Below are 22,882 nucleotides of genomic sequence, written 5' to 3' on the forward strand. Positions count from 1 at the left end.
GGGCGTCCGCCGCCATACATTGTATGGCGGATGTTGACGCCCCGGGGAGGGGCCAGACATGGCCCCTGATTCCGATCATGGCGTTGCTGAATGCCTCGAGGTCGAGGCATTACAGCAACGCCGTTTGGGTAAAAAAAAAAAAATCGATCACGGATCAATTTTTTTTGACCCGTTTTAACAAATGACGGTCCTGGCACGTCATTTGTCGTTAACGACATGTTTTTCCGTGACGTGCCCGGACCGGCAATTGTCATCAAGGGGTTAAAAAAGGTTTGGAAATCATAAAACGCTGCTTGTACTTATTGCCCTATAACTTACAAAAAAAACCATAAAAACATTGGGTATTTCTAAACTCAGGACAAGTAGTAGAATCTATTTAGCTAGTTTTTTTACTAGCTTTTTTAGGTGAGTAAAAGATTTTTCAAATAAAAGTCATAAAATGTGGTTTTTTCAATTTTTCACCATGTTTTTTTTATTTTTTTTATAGTAAATAAGATGATACGATCTTTTCCACTAAATGATTTCAGGGCCTTGAATGTTTTGTCCCCTGAAGTCACTATAAATTCAGGAGGGTGTTTTATCTCTGGATAAGTAAAAATGAAATAGTTCCTACTGTAAATTAAGGAAACAGATAACCAATCACACACACCAGGACAGGCTCTGCCACACCGACATCCAAACACACACCAGGAGAGGCTCTGCCACACCGACATCCAAACACACACACACCAGGACAGTTAAAAAAGAAGAAATGGTTCAGCACTCAACTCCCAGGAAGCTGGGAGCTAGCAAGAAAAAGGGCAAAACAAAAACAGAAAGCCTAACAAAAATAGAAACGTTGCTTTTTTGTTTTGCTTTCTTTGAATAAAGTAACCTAAGGATTGGAAGCTGATTGGAGTGCTGGGGTTCTTTTCTGTGTTCCTACACACACCAGGACAGGCTCTGCCACACCAACACCCAAACACACACCCCAGGACAGGCTCTGCCACACCGACACCCGAACACACACACTAGGACAGGCTCTTCCACACTGACACCCAGACACCAGGACAGGCTCTGGACAGGCACACCGACACCCAAACACACACCAGGACAGGCTCTGCTACACTGACACCCACACACACACACACCAGGACAGGCTCTGCCACACCGACACACACACACACACACACCAGGACAGGCTCTGCCACACCGACACACACACACACACCAGGACAGGCTCTGCCACACTGACACCCAAACACACACACAATAGGACAGGCTCTGCCCCACTGACACCCAATCACAAACACTAGGGCAGGCTTTGCCACACTGACACCCGCATCCGGAGGGTTTCCACGGACGGTTTCACTCAGCCTGCCTGTGGCATCTTTGCCACCATAACAGCTTGCCCGTGGCAACTTTGCCACCAAAACAGCTTGCCTGTGCCAACTTTGCCACCAAAACAGCTTGCCTGTGGCAACTTTGCCACCAAAACAGCCTGCCTGTGGCATCTTTGCCACCAAAACAGCCTGCCTGTTGCACCCTTACACATCCATGCTATCACACACACATATTCATTCACTCGTTCACAAATATTTATTCACTAATTCACAGATAATCATTCACTCATTCAGATATTCATTCACACATTGATACTCATTAATTCCCTCATTCAGATACTCATTAATTCACTCTTTCATTCAATCTCACATACTCCATACAGCCTCCCTCACCTGAACTGATGATGTACGCGCTGCTCGCAGACTTCCGCGGATCTGCACAGGGGAAGTAGACGCGCAGCAGGGTCATGTGACGTACGTGACGTACGTCACATGGCTCCGTTGGATTCCTGCGTCCCCCTGGCGGTAGAAGAGACGCTGCTCGCGCACGTCTGCCAGGTAAGTAGCGGGCCCGCTGCTAGAGTTGCGGGCCCGGTCGCAGTTGCTGCGGGCTTAAGGGGCAGGTGCCCCTTTTGCCCTGCGTTAAGTACGGCCGCATAGGCCCAGTCAGTCCGGTCCTGACTGGGCCCATTTTAAGTTAGGGGCCTGGAGCTGCAGCTCCATTAGCCCCTAAGTCAATCCGGCCCTGCCCCGGCCCGATGGCCAGTCCGGGCCTGACCGCAACCATGAAATCATCCTCACCCAAATGGTCCCTCACCTTCTCTCCGATTTCCCCTGAACCTCCTAATACATTGTAAGCTCATAGGAGCAGGACCCTCTGTACCAGCATGTCTTATGTGTGGTTATGCTATTATAATAATTAACATTATTAATTTTGTATTCTCCCATGTTGTCATCTCTCTCTAGACTGTTTCCTTATGTATTTCTAAGCCATTTAACCTTAAGCGTGCAAACCCGCCATATATTATGTGCTGAACCTACATGGGTTTGTGTGTAATTCATGTACAACCACATGTATTGGATAAACTCACCAATGGGATCAGAGCTTTTAAGAAAAAGTTTTTGATTTTTTTTTTAGGTAAATCACTGTTTATTGATTTTCAACAGAGCAAGGGTAAAAGGAAACCTGGGAAAGGGGAGGGGAAGGTAGCCAAAAAGGATAAAGGAAGAGGGACACGTAATCATACAAAGTTGAACCATGGCGGTCTAACATATGCACGAGAATCGCGAGTGCAACAATCTGATACAGAAGTAGAAAAGAAAAAAAAAAACGAGCATGCCGTGGAGCATCACAAACCCTGGCAACTGCGAAGGAGTCCAGTAGCTGGAAATCTAATCCCAGCAACGGAGCTGCGTAACCTCGTGGAATATAAAGACGAGGAGGAGAGAAAAAAAAAAAAAGGGGGGGGGGAATGGAGAAAAGAGCAGGAAGGGGAGAAGGAGAAAAGAGCGTGAAGGGGTGAAGAAGAAAAGAGGGAAAGGAGAGAGCTAGTGTTGAGGAAGCAACGAAGAACGTGTAGGAGGGGGACACACACAAAATAAAGGAAAGGCAAAGAACAGAGGTGGGTGGAGGGAGAGCCAGTCGGGGTTGCTCAAGGGAACGCGAGAAGATCCCGTAGAGTGGTGGACGAGAGGAAGGAAAGCCAACAAGCCCAGGTGCTTGAGTATTTCTCCATCCTGTCAGAGGAGATATGCAAGAGCTCCTCCATCACACGTATCTCCTCCACCCTAGCTACCCATAAGCGCAAAGTGGGGACCTCTGTACGCTTCCAAAACAAAGGAATCAGGCAGCGCGCTGCGTTAAGAAGATGTCGCAAAACCGTGCGCTTCACCGAGACCCGGGAGGACCCACTATGAAGGAGAAGGCCAAGACCCGGGGACGGTGATATCGTTTGACCCACCACCTCACCCATACATCGAAACACCCCAAGCCAGAATGGTTGAAGTTGAGCACAACTCCACCATATGTGTAAGTATGTACCAGGCTCCATACCGCATCTCCAACAGGTGGTATCAACGCCTGGAAAAAACCGTCCGAGTGACACCGGTGTCCTGTACCATAGTGACAACAGCTTATATGCTGTTTCTTGAACCTTGGAGGCCACCGAACATTTATGCGCCAACTCACACACCTTGTCCCATTGTTGGTCAGTCAGAGGCTCACCCAGGACCTCCTCCCAGTAACCCTGAAACGGCGGCGGCAACGTGAGATCGGCCGCGAGCAACAGGCGGTATAGGATAGATATTCCCCCCTGGGCAGCGTAGGGCGTCTGGCCAGAGCTTCAAAAGGGGTCAAGTCTCTAGAAAGGTGGTGTTTACCCGGAAGGGAAAGCCCATTCCGAGTAACCTGACCATAGCGGAAGCGCCGCAGCAGAGCGAGCTCAACATCGGGAAGTGCGCGTTCGATCGGCAACGGCACAGTTCGATCCCATAACGCCGACAAAGGTAAGGTCGGGGGCTTCCCTAGTGACGCCAGGAATCCCCGCTCTTGTCCCGGGACAAAGTCCGGGTTGTCCGCTATAGTTGATTTTTTTTTTAGTTTTGAAACATTTCATACCAATATTGGAACAACACTGGCCCCCTCCCCCCCCCAAATCATTGGGCAGGAAAGCTTTCCCTTCAAACCCTCCACCTCCCATTCTATAGCTTGTACACCACTTGTTCCTAAATTATGAGTGCTAAATTATAGAAGCTGTCCCATGTCCAGAGGAGCCTAGTTCTGGGACATTGTCAAGTTCCAGATATAACTAAATGTAGTTTAGAACGCCCCTTTGTTACTTGCATCTTTAAACAGAACAGGGTGAGCAGGCAGAGTGACCAACCAACACTCCGTAAAAAGACACCCAATAACCTGCCCCATGACAGCGGGGCAAGACCAGCAGGTCAGTGGCGTACGTATAGAGGACAGTCCACGCACAGGTGCCACTCAACAGTGGGGTGCCACACAGAAGTTCCATTCCTCTCAATATCTCCCTATCTTCTCCAACAACCGCTTCTGTGTCCCTGTCTCCTTTCCTGCAGCTCAAATTCTTCTCTTGCCTCTCCTTCTGTCTACTTTCTTCGTCGGCATTGACCAGGCCTCCAATAGGACTTCCTCAAAACGTCGGAGCCATAGCGCGCACCATGTGGACAGACTCTTTTAGCTCCGCCAATTGGGGGACAGCGTGTGGCGGAGGCTCCTCCCTTTTGAGGTGCTCCACAGAGCTTAGACAGCAGAGCTGATACCAGGGTGAAGCTGACAAAGAAAGAAGAAGAGGCAGGAGAAGCAGAGCTGCAGGAATAGAGACACGGCCATGGGAGCATTGGGGCCAAATACTCTACACATGCCCCTACAGCAGGCATCTGTTTTCCTGATATGCATTAGTGCCTTTACAGGGCCATAACCTTCACTGGGCGATAGGGGTACCTGCCCAAGCGCTGCAACGTGACGGGCACTGTGTCATATCCAACTACTTTCGGGATGCAGCCAGGTCTACCCGCTGACGTCGGTTGGCGGTCTTGCTTATGTCACAGGTGGTCCAGCTGATGTTGCAGGACCCCCCCAAACGGGCGGGAAGTGGGGTGTGTCAGGACCCCGCTCCCATGACCTGAAGGATTCGGGTGTCAACCCGGATAACAGGCATATCTCTCGGAGTCTCTGGGAAAACCCAGAGACGTAGGGGCCCCTAAAATCAGCTCTGATATCATTTGATGGAATGTGTGGCTTGCTTTAAATTAAGTATACTTGAATAGCTTACATTCTCCTGAAATGAAGAAAATACATGCTCACCTGGGTGCAGCAAAGCTCTTAAAACTGGTCCTGCCTCACAAAGGTTAACCGTGCAGGTCAGCAACAAGAGAAATGTATTAACTCTGGGGGGAAACAGCCAATGTGATTAAAATGATAAAGTTACAACAACATATAACATTTCCAGTGGTCCGCTTTCTACCACGTGCTCAAGACAACAGAAGTATCAAGCAGTCGATGTAATACTTCTAATTTAGAATAGAATGCCATCCATTTGGCTTAAGACAAACATAGCCCCACGTCCATTCAAGTGACTAAAACAAATTACTTCTATAAAGAACACATACAAACGTAGCGTTGTTGTCTCTTGTATTTAGAGCTCTATTACAGTAACGTGCTTTTCGCTTTACCTCACAGCTCCTCCGCTCTGGCCTATGCATTTTTGAGACGCGTTTCTAAGCCGCATTGTGCGACACTTCCGTTTTCAGTGTGTGTGAGTGGCCGTATCCGTTTGTGAGGATTTTCGGCGCTTGGGTTCGGTTCTCCCGATATTTGCGGTCATGGAGGTGCCGCTACCCCCAGACGGTAAGAAAACTGATCATAGATAGTAGGATGAACAGGCCTGTGTCCTACTAGCCTCTTCCAGTGCATTTCAACGCACCAGTTTTATTAATAACCTACGGACGGACCTCCAATGAACGGCTTCATCTTGGGGCAAGATGTAGGCCTCGTACATTCCCTACTTTATTTATCAATGCGTAGTGTAAATAAACAAAACAATATGCCTTAGTAAGTTACAGATAAACGAAGTAGGGTCATATGCCCCCCCTCATTTACTGTTTTTATTTAAGCGCAACATAATTGCTCCTGTCATCGAAATTTTGAGTTCATTTTTCTATTTTAGTATATATGTGTATATCTGCTTATATATAATATGACGTTTTAAGTCACTTTCTTGTTTTGTCAGACAGAGGCATACATTGCACATAAATATGGTTTTAGCTGTAACACTAAAATATATGCCTATACATATTCTGTGTGTAATGTTTTATGTAGTGTTATCCTGTATATATGTGTGTGTATATATATATATATATATTAGTGTGTGTATAAATACGGAATTGTAAGAAGAGCCCCTATGAAAGTAATTGCTTTTGAAGAGGAAGATTGAGTAAATAATTTTCTTTAATATCTACAAAATTATAATTAAGACATTGCACTAAGGAGAAAAAAAAACACATTCTCTTGAATTGTTAAAAAAATAATGGATCTTGGAGGTTTCTTCTAAATTTATCATGGCTGCGACAGTTATTCCAAATTATTGCATAAATATTTTCAAGTAGATTAAAATTTTGGAAGTCCCTTCATGAAAGCAATTTGTGAGTTGCAATTGTTGCTGAGAGATTGTTACATTGAGTTCACCTCAATGCTTAACTAAGAAATCTGAATGGAACTGATGTTACTATGACCGGCTGGGAAATGTTAGAAATGTCACAAACACTGGTAGATGATATCTTCCACATGATTTCCTCATTTTAACCTGTTTACATTTACTGAATAGTCAAAAAGTTATCTATTTTAAATAGCTCTGGCTATTGCTCCAGGTCAGTCATTTTACAGTTCAATTACCCAAAAATGTATGTTTTCAGATTAATAGTCTTTCACTCTCTCTCCCTCTCTTGTTTCCCTTTAACTAATAAACATATTCAAGGATTGCTGCCTTCCCACTAATATTGATATAGTCTGTTAGGACTAATGGATGAGGTTAAAATGATATCAAATATATACTTTGGCAATCCATGCCTTTTCAGATACTGTGACTTGGTAAATATGGTTTTGTGTAACTGTTATATATACAGGGAGGACTGTAGATTACATTTTTTTAGGGATATGTATGAATACATATCTAGAGACTGCTGATATCTGCTAATATTTTATGTGGTAATCTGCAGTTTTTATGTTAGTTTGAATGGACCTTTGACAGAACTCTTTCCTTTGTTTTCTCTGTTAACAGATCAGGAACTTCGGAATGTCATCGACAAGCTGGCACAGTTTGTGGCACGAAATGGCCCAGAATTTGAGAAGATGACTATGGAAAAGCAGAAAGACAACCCAAAGTTCTCATTTCTGTTTGGAGGAGAATATTACAACTATTACAAATGTAAACTTGCTTTGGAACAACAGCAGTGTACGTTTTATCCTTGTGCTAATCCCAATGCACCAGTGCATCTAATTACATATCACTAGGAGTCTAAAAGAGTCATGTTTTCTTCAGGGGTACAGAAGGCAACTCATGCAGTTCAGGCAGTAATTCACTAACCTATGCTAAATTAATTTGCTTACTTAGGGGCTGCGTTCTGATGCAGGACAGGGATGCAGGGTATTTGTATCTGCTTGATAAAGGGAGGGCATGCATTCTCCCTTCTAGCTAGGTTCAGCAATGCTGTCACATTAACTTCTAAAAGTATTGGGAGTGTAGTACTGGATATAGGAATTGGTACTTACCAAAAAAATTCCATCTAAGGATGCAAACTATGGGGGCATTTTCTTGTAATAGGTAAACTTAGTGTTTGCATTTGGAATCCAGTATAATTCAACTCAGTTTTCTTAAGGTATGCATTCCTGTTTTTTTTTTACTTTGGACCATAATAATGGTAGGAGTGCGTTACATCAAAAGTCCTTACAGGCAGTTTTTTCTACTGAGAGATGCTATTTTACCTAATCCGTAAAATTTAACTTTAAAAGTTAGTTAACTTTTGTAATTAAACACAGCTTTAGCTTAATTGTAATTACATAAACTACAATTTCTAATAGTTATTCTAAAGGTTATTTTTTAGCTCCTTTGTCAGGGTAGTGAACGTCCATGAACAAATGTCGTATCAGATTGTATCAAATCATATAAATGTAGGTACCGTATTGGCCCAATTATAGGCTGCACTTTTTTTCCCTTACTTTAAAGTGCAGCCTATAATTGGGGTTTAGCGCAGGGATCCACAGCTCATATCATCCGACGCTCGGGACATGCAATGCTGGGCAGGCGCTGCTAGATGTCCACCGGCTGCCCCTTGTATACACCAGTGAGTCTGGGGATGTATTGTAAGTCGGGGGGGGGGGGGGGGCATAGTGGCATATCTTAGAATGGCTGTTGGCTTTCCATAATTTTGTTTGTATATAACATATGCTGACTAACTGCATAATAGATACCAAAAATGTTGCATTAGGTTCAGATACTTGGTTTGATGTTTTAATGTAATTGACGATTTTTGTGCGTTAGTTAATGTGTGTTATTCCCTTCACTTTAGTGCTTTGCAAACAGGTTCAGGATTTAGAACCCAAGACTCAAATCCCCACCTTACCCCCGCCATCATTGCCTCTTCCTCCTACACTAGTACCACCGCCACAAGGTGCCCCTCCTATCGAGGAACTTATTCAGCAGAGCCAATGGAATCTTCAGCAGCAGGAACAGCAGCTTCTGTCCATGAGACAGGTACCGTAGGTGTCCGAAGAAATTTACTTATGGCTTGCTTGCTTGATTATGTGAGCTTAGGCTTTGGCACCACATTTTGACCTACCTTTTTTTGTCTGTGGCAGGAGCAAGTCACTGCAGCAGTGGCACATGCTATTGAACAACAAATGCAAAAACTGCGAGAGGAGACCCAACTGGACATGACTGAGTTTGATAATCTTCTGCAACCAATAATTGACACATGCACAAAGGATGCCATATCTGTGAGTAACATTATCTGCTCTTACACACATGCTTCAAATTGCAAACAACCTCACTATACATCTCTGAGTTTGAATTGAACTGTTAAAAAATAAATTATCCAGCCGTCATGCGCAGTAAAGTGCGATCGAGGGCTGGAATGTCTTCAAGTGAATATGTACTAATCCTCACTTTTGTGTAAGTGTCTTTTGTGTTTCCAACACACTGGAAGATATTTTCATTTCTCTGTAAAGAAAAAAAAAAGGAAATATACGTTAATTAAATGGGTAAATTAGTAACCTTGGGCCTTTAACAAAACGTCACCACATTTTCTTAATACCCCTTTAGATCTGTGGGGCCTGGGCACATTTACTAGGGGCGGGCCACAAAAATGTAAAAGGATTCCTCCATTATCGTGTTATAAAGTACGTGATTGCGGCGGTGTCCCTTTTAACAGATACATTTTCTTCAGTGTTTCCATCATCACCATTTGTGCCTGTCTGTATTTATATATGAGTGCTACTGTCTTTCCTTCTCATATCTCTGCGTGTCTCATACATAAGTTGTTTGTTCTGGATTGGTGCAACTGCTCAGGATTTTATTATATATATCTTCTGCTCTCAGAGGCTGCAGATTATCATTAAAATTCCCTGACTTCATATGCGTTGGGAAGTGCATGTAAAGTTTCTCCCTTGAGAAGTTGAGTCAATGCTGCATAATGCATAGTTATACCTGTGAGATGGTTTGTCAGAGATTAAGCTTTGTACAGGGAAAAACGTGGCCCTTCATACAGGACAAACTATGCACAGGTTGAAGTGATTCAATTCACTAGCAAATTTATTGCTCCAATTGTGTGAACACAATTGTGTTGACATGGAATCGCAAATCAAGATAAACAGCTTTTCTCTGTAACTGTTCTTAGGCTGGCAAGAACTGGATGTTTAGCAATGCAAAGTCCCCACAGCACTGCGAACTGATGGCTGGACACCTGCGTAACCGAATCACAGCTGAAGGGGCGCACTTTGAACTACGCCTGCATTTAATCTACCTGACTAATGATGTGTTGCACCACTGGTAAGGATTGTGGAGAATTTGTTGAAATAATTATTGGCTGCAATCTTTAGCTTGGAGTACTGATTGGTGAAAAGTAATTGGTAAAAAAACAAATTATGGTACCGGATTGGCACGTAACGTTTTATATTCATGTACCACCGATGAGGCTGCATCGGTTGCTGTGATTGTAGCCTACTGTTGCAGTATAACCTGTAGCCATATTTTTTTTTTAAAGAACCCAAATAAATTAAGACATCCCACCCGATCTGAAAAAGAAAATACATTTTATTTATTATTGAAAAATCCTTTTCCTAGCCAGAGGAAACAAGCACGGGACTTGCTGGCTGCTCTTCAAAAAGTGGTTGTCCCCCTCTACTGTACCAGCTTCCTAGCAGTTGAGGAGGACAAACAGCAGAAGATTGCACGGGTGAGTTTGCAGCACTTTGTTTATACCACTGACCTTAAATGCTCAGGTCTTAAATGGCTGGGTTTATTAAAAAATATATATTCACATATGTAATCAAGTAATTATTTTTCTTCTCACAAGCTGCTTCAACTTTGGGAAAAGAATGGTTACTTTGATGAGGCCACAATCCAGCAGTTGCAAAGTCCCGCTCTTGGCTTAGGACAACACCAGGTAAACATTTATCACATGCATTCATCTATACATGTAGTATAGTATGTTCTTACAAATTATTTATGTACCTCGTAATAAGGTTTATCCAGTAAAGGGGGAGTTGGCAGCAGAGTTGTGATTTTAATGCTCTCACTTCACTATTTATTATGTAGGGCCAACACTAGCAGTTTCTCCAGCATCTATGTTATATGACCAATAGTATGTTGATGGCACACCTAACTGAGTTAAGGTGTTCCAGGCCATACACCTATTGCTAACAGATGTATAAAATTAAGAACATAGGTATGTCATCTGCAAAGACAAACATTGGCAGTAGGATGGATCATACTGAAGAGCTCAGTGACTTTAACAGTGGCACAGTGGTTGGATGCCACATTTGCCACAAGTCAGTTCATGTAAATTCTGCCCTGCTAGATCTTCCCTGGTCCACTGCAAGCGCTATTATTGTAAACTGGAAGCGTCTAGGAGTAATAACGGCTTGGCCACGAAGCAGTAGACCACTAGCATTCAGAGAGCAGGGAAGCCGGGTGCTGAAGTACTTATCACGTAAAAATTGCCTGTTCTCTGTGGCACCACTCACTACAGAGTTAAAAGCAACATCAGCACAGGAGTTTCATGAAATGGGTTTCCATGATCGAACAGCTGCACACAAGCCCAATATCTGTAGTTCTCAGGAGAATGCTACCTACCACAATGCATAGTGCCTAGTGTGAAGTTTGGTGGAGGAGGAATAATGTTCTGGGGCTGTTCTTCAGGGTTTGGGCTAGGCCCCTTAGTTTCAGTAATGTAATGTTACAGCATGCAAAGACATTTTAGACAATTGTATGCTTTCAACTTTGTGGCATCAGTTTGGTGAAGGCCCATTCCTACTCCATCATTACTTTTCTCCTGTGCACAAAGCAAGGTCCATAAAGATATGGTTTGACGAGTTTGAGGTGGAGGAACTAGAGTGGCCAGCACACAGCCCTGACCTTAACACCATTAAACACCTCTCAATTGCTCTTTTGGCTGAATTTGGCAGATTCCCACAGACACACCCTAGATGTTCTAACACAAAATACCACTACATTTTCCAGGGGTATTGTGCTGTAGTACATGAAGTCATAATATTGTCTCCTAGAAGAAATGTCATCTAAGACTTTGATGATCTGTCTTTCACAAAACAATGCTTCTGCTAATTATATTCTGATTCAAGGTGTGTTCTTGAATGTATGCCTTTGGCAACCCTTTAAATAATTTCCCCGCTACAGATGTCAAGCTCCCTGGCCTGTAGTTGCCAAGCTGGGATTTTGATCCCTTTTTAAATATGGGCACTGAATCTGCCTTACACTAGTCTATTGGCGCACTACACCTATAGTTGTTAAAGATTAAAAATAGTGCTTAGCTCCTTAAGTACCCTTGGTTGTACACCATCTCGCCCTGGAGCCTTGTCTACCTTTACGGTGTTTAATTGCTTAAGCACTTTTTCCTGTGACAGCCAATCCAATGTTTGTTGGAATGGTTCTGTAAAATTAGCCAGCAAGGGCTCAGTCATTGGTTCTTCCTTGGTGTAAACAGAAACTTTTTTTAAATTATTATATAAAAAGAGACATCTGCTCTCTCTCTCTCTGCTATATGAAATGGGAAATTTGGTAAGTGAGGACAGATAACCAACATTTTTCGATTTGCTAGTTTTTAGCCTTTTTGCAGGTAGTGATTGTATCTTTGTGCTCCTTTAACCCCTTAATGCAGGGCTTGACAAATTTGTTGTGAATCTAGGCGCCAGGTAAAAAAGTTAGGAGCCAGGATTTTTTTAAACTAACAGTTGGTTAGGAGTGATCGGATCATCATCAGCCCACTTACTAAACTCACAGCGTTTGACCTGGAAGCACCCTGGACTTTCAGGTCAGTGCTGTTTTTTTTTTTATTAATTTTTTTTTTTTAACTCTTTCGATGCTGATGTTCCATTGGAGCACAGCATTGACTGATATTTAGTCCCCACAAGCTTGTGGGGAAAAATGTTAACCCCTGCAATGCCACGAATGTGTCATACACAAGTGTGGCATTGAAGGGGTTAACGCTGCACTATCGCTCTCATGGAGCGATCAGGCAGCAGGGGGGTGTTGGGGCTGGTGTCCACACTCATGTGGAGACCAAAGAACCTTCTCCCCTGTCCCTGAAGCGGCCTCTGGCAGCTGGGACTCAATTGCTGGTCTATAGACCAGCCATTGCAGGGAGGGGAGTCTTTGATGACTGCTGTAGGCTTCCATGCCTACAGGAATCATCAAAGGGCTTGTGGGGGCTCGTTTTTGCTGTTGCTGGTCTGCCTGGGCTTCCAGGAAGACCACCAGCAGCAGAGCCCCGTACAAAACGGGAATTAACCCCTAAATGCCGCGATCGCAGCATTGAAGGGGTTAGCGATCAGGCAGCAGGGGGGTGTTGGGTCAGGTCCCCACACTTGGAGGCGGACGCCCGTTTTAAAAGCGTTTCAACGATCGCCTCCTAAACTTAAATGGTGTCGCTGGAATGCCTCGATCAGGAGGCATCCAGCGACACCAAACACTTAGCTCTAGATGGACTGTGACCGCTCCGTTTTTAAAATGTCGTGTGACAGCGGCATATACCAGGAGCTGTAAATTCATACATTACATAGGTGTGTGGGGGAAAAATACACACAAAAGAATACTACTGCAAACTTTGAAAAAATTCTGGTGGTAAAATGTGTGCATGCAAAGAGTTAAAATACCAGCATTTAAAATACCCTGGGGTGTCTAGTTTTCAAAAATATATGGTTTTGTTGGGCACACTGAAATGGCCCGGCTCAAAGATGTACCAAATAGGGCATGGGCAGTGGATCCCCAAATGCCAAAGTTCAACATTGAAAATGCGCATGCCCCAAATGTGACCCTTTTGCCCCCAAACAGCCAGGCAAAATCATTCATGTGAGGTATCGCTGTACTCAGGAGATGTTGCTAAACACATATTGGGGTGTTTTATGATAGTGACATATACCAGAACCTGTTTATTCATACCTAAAGTAAAATGTGTGTGAAAAAACAAATGCAAAAAAAATTATTACCATAAAGTTTGACAAAGGCTGATGGTAGAATTAGTGCTTGTAAAGGGTTAAAATACTAGCATTTGGAATACCCTGGGCTGTCTAGTTTTCAAAAATATATGACTTGATGGGGTAAATTGCATTGGCCGGCTTCAAATATACCCGAAATGTCACATGGGGGGAAGAATTACCAGATTTGGAAAAAATGGCTTTGAACTAGCAAAACGCTACCTGTACTTATTGCCCCATAATGTGTAGAAAAAAGCAAAAAAACATAAAAACATTGGGTATTTCTAAACTCAGGACAAATAGTAGAATCTATTTAGCAGGTTTTTTCATTACCTTTTATAGATGAGTAAAAGATTTTTCAACTAAAAGTTAGAAACAGTCATTTTTTTCTAAATTTTTCACCATATTTTATACTTTTTTTAATAGTAAATAATATGATACAATCAAAACAATGTCATCTAAAGAAAGCCCTTCTTGTCCTGAAAAAAAACAATATCTAATGTGTGTGGGTTCAGTAAACGGGAAAGAAGAAAATTACAGCTAAACACGAGCAGCGCAGAAATGTTAAAACCGCCATTGTCACGAAGGGTACAAAAAGTAAAATCAGCCTTTGTCACGAAGGGGTTAATGATGCCGATCCCTTTTAAAATGCTTGAATGCCATTTTCTTGATTTTAATCCCCCATGTAGGCTGCCCTGCTGGCAGAATATTCCAATGTGGTGCAACCCATACTGATGGCCTTCCAGCAGCAGATCCAGGCATTAAAGACACAGCATGAGGAGTTTGTGGCAGGAGTAAAACAGCAGCAGCAACAAATTCAAATTGCTGTGATGGAGCCCATCCCAGAACAAGCGGCTCCAACACAAGCTTCTGCCCCTGTTACTGCTCCAGCCCAAGTACCTCCACCAGGTAACACAAGACTCTCTCGCTTGTACATGTAACCTGTACACCTGTTACCCTTCCCCTGTATTCATTTTCATCTATACCTTTTCCTGGTTCCTTATCCCAATTTTTTTGCATCATTTAGCCTTTTTTCAATACCTTTTTTTTACTGCTACTTTTTTTTTTTTATCACAGAGGAAGTGAAACCCAATTTAGCAATTCCGACACCTGCAGAATTTGAACCCCCACCTGGCACTGTACCAGATGCCACTAGTGGAGGGGCACGGGGACCAGGCCCTCATGAACAGATGCCACCTAACAAACCACCGTGGTTTGATCAGCCACAGCCCATGGCTCCCTGGGGCCAACAGCAGGTAAATGCAGCTCATTAGCACAGAAACAGTCTACGATAAGTTAGTGATATTAAAACTGAAAAGTATTTGGCATGTACTATGTGTTTCATTATTCAGGTTATAATTCACCCTCAATAATATAGAAGCACCAAGGCCCTGAAAGTAGCAAATCTTTCCGTTATTTGGTTGGAATGTTGTAGTCTGACCAGGGTTATATATAATGTGTGTGTGTGTGTGTGTATATATGTGTGTGTATATATGTATATATATATGTGTATATATATATATATATATATATGTATGTATATATTAGTACATGTAGAACGTATTAGTGGGATTCACCTATAGTTGTCTTTCGTGAAGTAAAAGCTAGTAGATACAGTTTGAAGACGGTTGTCTCCTGTCCATCTTTGCATCCTCTTCAACTCATAGTGGGAGTAGAGTTCTATAGCAGTATTCTGAGCACAAACCAGTTTTATGAGAGAGAGGTTAAAATTGTTGTAGGCAAATAATACTTTGTAATATGACTTATCCACTGTATCTGCCACACCATTTCATTTTTTTCCTGTTGGATAACAATGCTTTATATCACACAGATAATTAACATAATTACACTCTGGTCCTTGGTTACTGTCAGCTCTATTCTTATAGCACTGATCATCCTTTTATTTTTCAATGAAATAAATGTTGTATGAATATATAATATCAATGAGGCTTATGTTTTGTTTCCTCATTCTAGCCTTGTGAACAGCCACCATTTCCTCACCATCCAGCTCCTCCTCACTGTCCTCCTTGGAACAATACCCACGAAGGAATGTGGAGTGAGCAGCGGGACCCGAACTGGAACAATGAACCTGATCCGGCATGGAACAACCAGCGAGAACCCCCCTGGAACAATCAGTTTGATGCTCCTTGGACCAACCAGCATGAGCAGCCTCCCTGGGGAGGAACTCAACGTGATCCACATTTCAGAATGCAGAGACCTCCTCATTTTCGGGGACCTTTCCCACCTCACCAGCAACACCCACCCCAATTTAACCAGCCTCCACATCCCCACAACTTTAACCGGTTTCCACCACGCTTTATGCAAGAAGATTTCCCTCCCCGACATCCGTTTGAGAGACCACCGTTCCCTCACAGATTTGATTATCCTCAAGGAGAGTTTCCTGCAGGTAATGCATTGCTTGTGCACTGTCTTTATGTGCATTTTCCTTTACATAACCTTATCGGTTAAACATAAAAACACTTTTTAGAACAGACTGAGTACCAGCCAGAGTGATGGTAAGTTATTGTAGGGAACCTTATTGCGACATTTAAAACCTTTTCCAATGCTCCACCCGGCACTTAATTTGTTTGAAGATATTTGATTTGTGCACTCCTCTTGAAATAACTATCCCTTTCTATAGCCATAAGGTGCTAACCTGGGAGCCTTTCAAACATATAGGAACATAGGATGTCACGTGAAATAAAAACCGTTGGAGCCAAGTCTACCCATTTTTTCTAATGTAAAGCTTTAACTGCTTCTGATGGCTGTTCCATTTTTTCTGCCTCTCGGTAAAATAAAGCTTTATTACATCTGAACCTTGGACCCTCCAGTTTTAACCTCTAACATTACTCCTCTAAAATAAAATATTTTCACAATGATTTCACAATGATTCGTCATTTACAACTGTTTTGGATGCAACATATTTTTAGTATTTTGTTTATCGCCTCCATCTTTGTTTTGGTGTTTAGATATGGGACCTCCGCACCACCATCAGGGACACAGGATGCCACATCCTAATATGAATGAGCACCCGCCATGGGGTGGGCCACAGCACCAAGACTTTGGACCCCCACCACATGGCTTTAATGGGCAGCCTCCTCACATGCGCAGACAGGGCCCCCCACATGTCAACCATGATGACCCTAGCCTAGTCCCTAATGTTCCCTACTTTGATCTTCCGGCTGGGCTCATGGCTCCCTTGGTTAAGGTAAACTGTTGTTTGAAAGTCTGGTTTAAGCTCTGCTGCAACCTCTGGTGTTTGTGTGTGTTTTTTGTTTTGGGATTAAATAAAGCTAAGGAATAACTATTTTGAGGCTGTCTAGAGCGCTTCATTTCTGTAGCAACTAAATTCCTTATTTTTGGTACAGCTGTTGCCCCCTTCACTCACCACTCTCATCTTTGTAGCTTGAAGACCATGAGTACAAACCTCTTGACCCGAAGGACATCAGACTTCCTCCCCCAATGCCCCCCAGTGAGAGACTGTTGGCTGCTGTAGAGGCATTTTACAGTCCTCCATCACATGACAGACCTCGGAACAGGTTAGTAAATAAAAAGTTACATCTATTCATTATATATATTAGGCTATATTGTAGAAATTATATTTAATTTGTATGCATGCTTTTTCTATTAAACAGTGAGGGCTGGGAACAGAATGGCCTCTATGAGTTTTTCAGAGCAAAAATGAGGGCTCGTCGAAGGAAAGGACAGGACAAGAGGAACAGGTGAGAAAAGCATTAAATAATCACAATTAGAACGAGTCATTGCTATTAGAGGATACCACAGTAGAAATAAGTTGTCGGCACTCATAAATGTGTGTTCCACAGCAGGCAATCAAGATCCCAAAGCCGTTCAAAAAGCCGCGGACGCTCCTCCTCACGCTCCAACTCAAGATCTTCAAAATCCTCACGGTCCTATTCTGGATCACGTTCTAGATCTCGTTCACAGTCTAGATCATATTCTAGGTCCAGATCAAGGTAATGCATGCCATCACTTCCATCTTGCTTGAGAGCAAGAAAAACTAGACGCAACCCCTCAAAATGTATTTGTTTTGTGCGCTTAAGTCTTATGTATCAAATAATTTTATTGCAGTGGCCTGAATGATGAAGTTATGCCATTAATGTAAATGTGCTGTGTAACTTTGTTGTGGTATTGTGCTTGAATGTACATGTGCCCAAGTCACAATTGTTTGCAGTAGGATGTTGTAGACACCAAAAAAGTTTTTCAGTGTCCTATGCTGAGGATAGATATTTTGACTCAATGCCTGCTCCGTTGCATGATCATACATGGAATCTAACCTTGCTGATTTTGGAGCACACATCAATTGCAAGTCTCCTTGCCAGTAGTCAATAGGATGCAACCAGTACCTAGGTGCAGACATCTGATGCTCCCACATACATTACTACTGGTTATTCAGTGGACATTTTATGTGGAAATAAAGGTCTACTGATAATGTGGATTCAATTTCTACACTTTATTTTGCTGCAGGAGTAGAAGCAGGTCTAGGTCTTCCCGCAGTCGCTCAAGGACGAGATCTCGTTCGAAATCCTTCTCACCCACCAGAAGACAGAGGTCCAGATCACACAGTGCGACACCACCGTAAGTGTCATGACTCTTTATTATTGATGTGTCCAATCCATATATGAAATGTGTTTTTTGTACCCCCCAGACTTGCTCTTTACATTAGTTTTGAATCATCTGCTTTGTTAATAGCTTTGGCTGTTTGTTTAGTTCCTCATCAGGTCTGGGTTCTGGTTCAGGAGCCTCCGTGCCCACTGTCCGTCTTGGGGAGGAGAACAAGGGCCACCAGATGCTGGTAAAAATGGGTAAGATACAAGAGAACTTGGGCTACATTTAGTGAGCCATCTAACCCTTATATTAATAGAGATCACTTTTGAGGATCTCTCTTATACCCTACATATGCAAGTGATGTGCCCATAATTGTTTTATTATTCATATTTTTTATATAAGAATAAAAATAATCTATGAAAGATATACAGGTATAACGTTGCATGACATCACATTCTATTGGGAAGCTCACGTTTCTTTCTTCAAACCAACCGTGCAGGATGGAGTGGGGCTGGTGGACTTGGTGCTAACGAGCAAGGAATGCAGGACCCCATTAAAGGAGGAGACATCCGTGACAAGTGGGACCAGTACAAAGGTGTAGGCGTCTCCCTTGATGATCCTTATGAAAATTACCGTAGAAACAAAAGCTATTCCTTTATCGCCCGCATGAAAGCCAGGGATGAGAGTAAGTTTTACAAAGGTTCACTTGAAGACGCAACTTTAAGTGTCCAGTACTTTAATTTTAAGTGCTTCCGATCTGGTGCATTAGCAGCTTTCACTTTTAAAGCATTACCCTTCTGTTTCACACACTGCCCCGCAGGGGACAGAGAGGCTATTTTTTCTGTAGAACAGTATTCTCATTTGTATCGCTTCACTATTTTTTTTTCCTTCAGACTTCAAAGCAGGTGGTCCCTTTCCCCCTGGCTCAAATCCCCCAGGCAACTGTAAGTATATCTTGTATTTATTGGTATATATTATTATACTCTGTAAAATATTATATATTACAATAATCTAGATAATCTAAATAGATAATCTATATCTATAGTGTCACACTGCACCCATCTAGACAGCCAGTAAAGCTTGTGACTCTAATTGAGGGTCAGTGTTAGCGAATTTCCAGCGCATGGGAACCAGTAGCCATATCTGTGGTGACATTAATGCTGTGTTTTTGCAAACCACAGCAATGTGTGCGCATAAAAAAAATAGTTGGTTTACTTCTTTCTCCATTCCAAATCTGAAATGTTCTGATCACTGTATGCGGTATGTACTGTATGATCACTTTATTGTTTGCTACACTTGCAATAAAATCAACATGAGTGATTTATTATGCCTGTTAGTGGGACTGGACCTACCCTGATCCCCTTTTTATAAAAAAAAAATAAAAAATTAGAACCTCCCATTTCATATCTGTGAAGACATGTGCATCAATTATTGAAGTGACAATATAAATTATATATATATATATATATATATATATTTTTATTTTTTTTTTCAAAGTGAAACGTGAGGGATCAGATGCTGCTGCCCAGGAATGAAATGAATTAAGATGAAGACCTGTTTCCAGACTTGGACTAAAGATGCAAGAGGTTACTTCAATTGGATATCCACCGAAATCGCTTTAGTCACTTAGAGACGGAATATCAGACATTTCAACAGAAATGAAAAGTCAAGAACACAATCAGGCTCACAGAAAGTGGGAGTCTCATATTTTGAGGAGAAGTCTGTCGTAGTTTAAACCTCCCTCCTACAGTTGACACCAGCAGTTGCCCCTCCACTCCAAAGCAGATGGAATGTCAAGCTCTACTTCTGAAACTGTTTTATTTTTCCTTTATGTATATTGTAATATGAGAATGGGAAGCTTTTTGTTAATAGAGATAATACAGGCTCAGTAGCCCGCAAAGAGCAGTTCCACAAATGTGTTCTATTAGTCTACCTTGTTGTAGGTTGTATTGACATTGAATTACAAAATATTGCTTCCCTTTTAAACTGATCCTCGTACATTCAAATCTGTAACTAATTTGGGTGCTGGGAAAGATTTATAATACAACTTTTGTTTGTATGTGGGCATCTCTCCTTTCATGCAGTCTTTTGTAAAATAAAATGATGAAATAAGGACACTGTGTTATTTCTTTCCGATTACCCTGGCTTCCAGGTGGCAGCAACAGTGGGGAGCTCTGCCTCCTCTCCACCTGAAGGATGGGTTGGATTGAAACACAGCGACTCCATTATAATGATCCTGCCATGAGGGTTTTATTTACCTTCAGGGGCACATGGTAAACTTTTTATTCACTATGGTAATTGCACAGTCACAAAGACTGTAGCTTCGACAGATTCTTCAAAATATAAGCTTGTGTTATGCATTCACTGAGTATGTTCTCAGTGATAGGAGTCTTAATCTTTCCAAAGTTACCATATATATATATATATATACAAGTAGTTGTCTAACAAAGCCTACACAGTATTCCATCTGTGGAAGGACATTAATTTTCCATTTAGAATTTTATTACGCAGAGGTGTAGCGTGATAAGGCCTTTCTACGGCACAAGGGCAGGTGCTGTAACAAGGCAATTATTTTGTTGGATCCCTTGGCAAACTGGTATTTGCCACTTGTTCTTAATGTCTTATATGAGAAACCCTTTTAAACACTCGAGTCTACTGATTACTGTCTACTGATATAAATTAAACATTGTCTTGTTCTTGGTGACCATTACACCTGACTGCAACATCAGAGAATAGCACGTTCTAGCTATTCGTGAGCCTTGATCATTACTTTTTCATTTGCATTCCTTGAATGTCGATTGCTTCTTGACTATATTACAAAGACAAACATTTTGGAAGGATAATCATATATTAATTTTGCTGGGTAAAAAAGGGATACAAGCCTCGTATACCATCTTAGCAACGAGTTTAAGATGGCATACGGCCAAGCACACCTTAAATCTTTTCATTTGAAAAAACTGCACACTCTACCAGAGCCATAGCTACATCCTGGTTTGCTGAAGCCTGTGTGTTTGCTACTCAAATCTGTGAGGCACCTAGGAGAATCTGCACACAACTATTAAGCATTACGTGTTTCAGGACAGAAACAGTATGCAGAGATAAACCTTCTAAAAATGCTCATTTTTTTTTCCAAGAAAAAAGGAAGACCCTATTGACACCTGGCAACCTCAACACCCTGTTGGCAATCAGCAAAACAAGTCTCAAGACCATTGGATATGTATTTTTTAGGCCTAGACTCAAGTTCTTCCTCGATGTTTGTGTCTACAATTGGATATCTAATCAGTCAATTACAGTTGAAGAAGTTCCTTTTCAACAAATGAGTTACGATACTTTCTCTAAGCTGTTTGCTGATCAAGAAATGGACAATATTTTTTGTCCAAGAGGGGGATAGATTATTCTTCTGGTCTACAGAGACACCTTTCTCAATTTACCAGTGTTATCAGAGTTACTCAGATTTGCAATATATCTCAGCAACATTGCATGCCATTTCCAGTTCAGGGCCTTACATTTCAGTCTCTCCTCCGCACCAAAGGTCTTTACAAGTTATGTAATGTCATACCATATCTCAACAGCTGGTGCCTGTCTGTGCCAACTCTGCCCCTAAAGCAGCCTGCCCCTGGAAAAAGCCTGTCTGTGCCAAGTCTGCCCCTGAAACAACCCTGCCCATTTAGCAGCCTGCATGTGCCACCTCTTCCCCCCAGATTAACCTGCCTATGCCACTTCTGCCCCAAGTCAGCCTGCCTGTGCCACCTCTGCCTCCCCTCCTGATCAGCTTGCCTGTGCCACCTCTGCCCCCCAATCAGCCTGCCTGTGCCATTTCTGCCCCTAAACACTAACATACTATTAACTTACTAACTTAATTTATTCATTCACCTACTCACACATTCACTCTCCCTCACCCTCTTACCTTTCTTGCTGATTTCCCTGGTCCGACGGCAGGCCCACGTTAGGCAGCTGACCAGACACCCTCCTAATGAGTAACACCCGGAGCAGCTCGCCCCCCTTTAGGTACGCTACTGTATACATGAAAGTTTTGCTAAAGATTATGAACACCAGAAATAGATTTTTTTTTCATTACGGTGGAGTAGTGGCTAGATGCTCTATTAGTCCCCTAGAATCAGGGTGCCGTATCTGTGGTGGATTGGAAGGGCAATCAAGTCCAGTGCTGTGAAGTCCCTACACAGAACCACTGGAGAAGTCCTATGTGCGTGATCTGAGTGCTGGGGCCAGTCCTATGTGCACGATCTGGGTGCTGTGCAGTCCTGTGCATTCAATCTGGGTCCTGGGGTAAGTCCTATGTGGGCAGTATAGGTGGGCTTTGGGGTATGCAACCTTTGATCTATGCCTGCAGTGTAGGTGCTGTCAACATGTGCTTATATAACTCCACCCTCAAGGCTGTATTCAAGGGGTGGCAACATGAGTTTTTGCCTAGATTAACAAGAATCCTTGCACCAGCCCTGCCTGCAATTACAATCTGGTTTATTTTTCCCAATTCTGTGTTGGTTAGGGTTATTTTTTTCAGGACAAAAGGGGCTTTCTTTGGATGTCATTATTTTGATTGTATCATAATTTACTATAAAAAGTATAAAATATGGTGAAACATTGAGAATAAGGGACTTTTTCTGACTTTTAATAAAAGCTAATGAAAAAAAACCTGCTAACTAGATTCTACTTGTTATGCCTGGAATGTAGGATACTGCATCTCACTGTCCCTCTCACTTTAACTAGTGGCTCCGCCTCTGTAATGCCTCACAGGTCAGAGAGC

At 42.5% G+C, this 22,882-nt stretch overlaps 1 protein-coding gene across 1 annotated transcript; it reads left to right on the forward strand.

Moving 5' to 3' along the window:
- Nucleotides 1-5,669: 5,669 nt before the first annotated feature.
- Nucleotides 5,670-19,652, forward strand: LOC149289514 (calcium homeostasis endoplasmic reticulum protein-like). The gene is made up of 19 exons (XM_089490603.1): nucleotides 5,670-5,694; nucleotides 7,124-7,297; nucleotides 8,412-8,596; nucleotides 8,701-8,838; nucleotides 9,738-9,889; nucleotides 10,184-10,295; nucleotides 10,416-10,505; nucleotides 14,241-14,460; nucleotides 14,629-14,807; nucleotides 15,526-15,958; nucleotides 16,521-16,759; nucleotides 16,957-17,090; nucleotides 17,187-17,273; nucleotides 17,376-17,525; nucleotides 18,037-18,147; nucleotides 18,280-18,374; nucleotides 18,617-18,802; nucleotides 19,011-19,055; nucleotides 19,615-19,652. The coding sequence occupies exons 1-19, from the start codon at nucleotides 5,670-5,672 to the stop codon at nucleotides 19,650-19,652; spliced, it is 2,793 nt and encodes a 930-aa protein (XP_089346729.1).
- Nucleotides 19,653-22,882: the final 3,230 nt, after the last annotated feature.

This window comes from Sceloporus occidentalis, unplaced genomic scaffold (genome assembly GCF_023333645.1).
Source record: "Sceloporus occidentalis isolate IW3139 unplaced genomic scaffold, rSceOcc1.0.p SCAF_45, whole genome shotgun sequence".
Taxonomy (NCBI): Eukaryota; Metazoa; Chordata; class Lepidosauria; order Squamata; family Phrynosomatidae; genus Sceloporus; species Sceloporus occidentalis.

What these genes read in the sequence shown, in the direction of transcription:
- LOC149289514 (XM_089490603.1), top strand. Translation starts at nt 5,670, where the DNA reads ATGGAGGTGCCGCTACCCCCAGACG. An exon ending in GCACAAAGGATGCCATATCT is followed by an intron (nt 8,839 to 9,737) that starts GTGAGTAACATT and finishes AACTGTTCTTAG; the next exon opens with GCTGGCAAGAACTGGATGTT. An exon ending in AATGATGTGTTGCACCACTG is followed by an intron (nt 9,890 to 10,183) that starts GTAAGGATTGTG and finishes TCCTTTTCCTAG; the next exon opens with CCAGAGGAAACAAGCACGGG.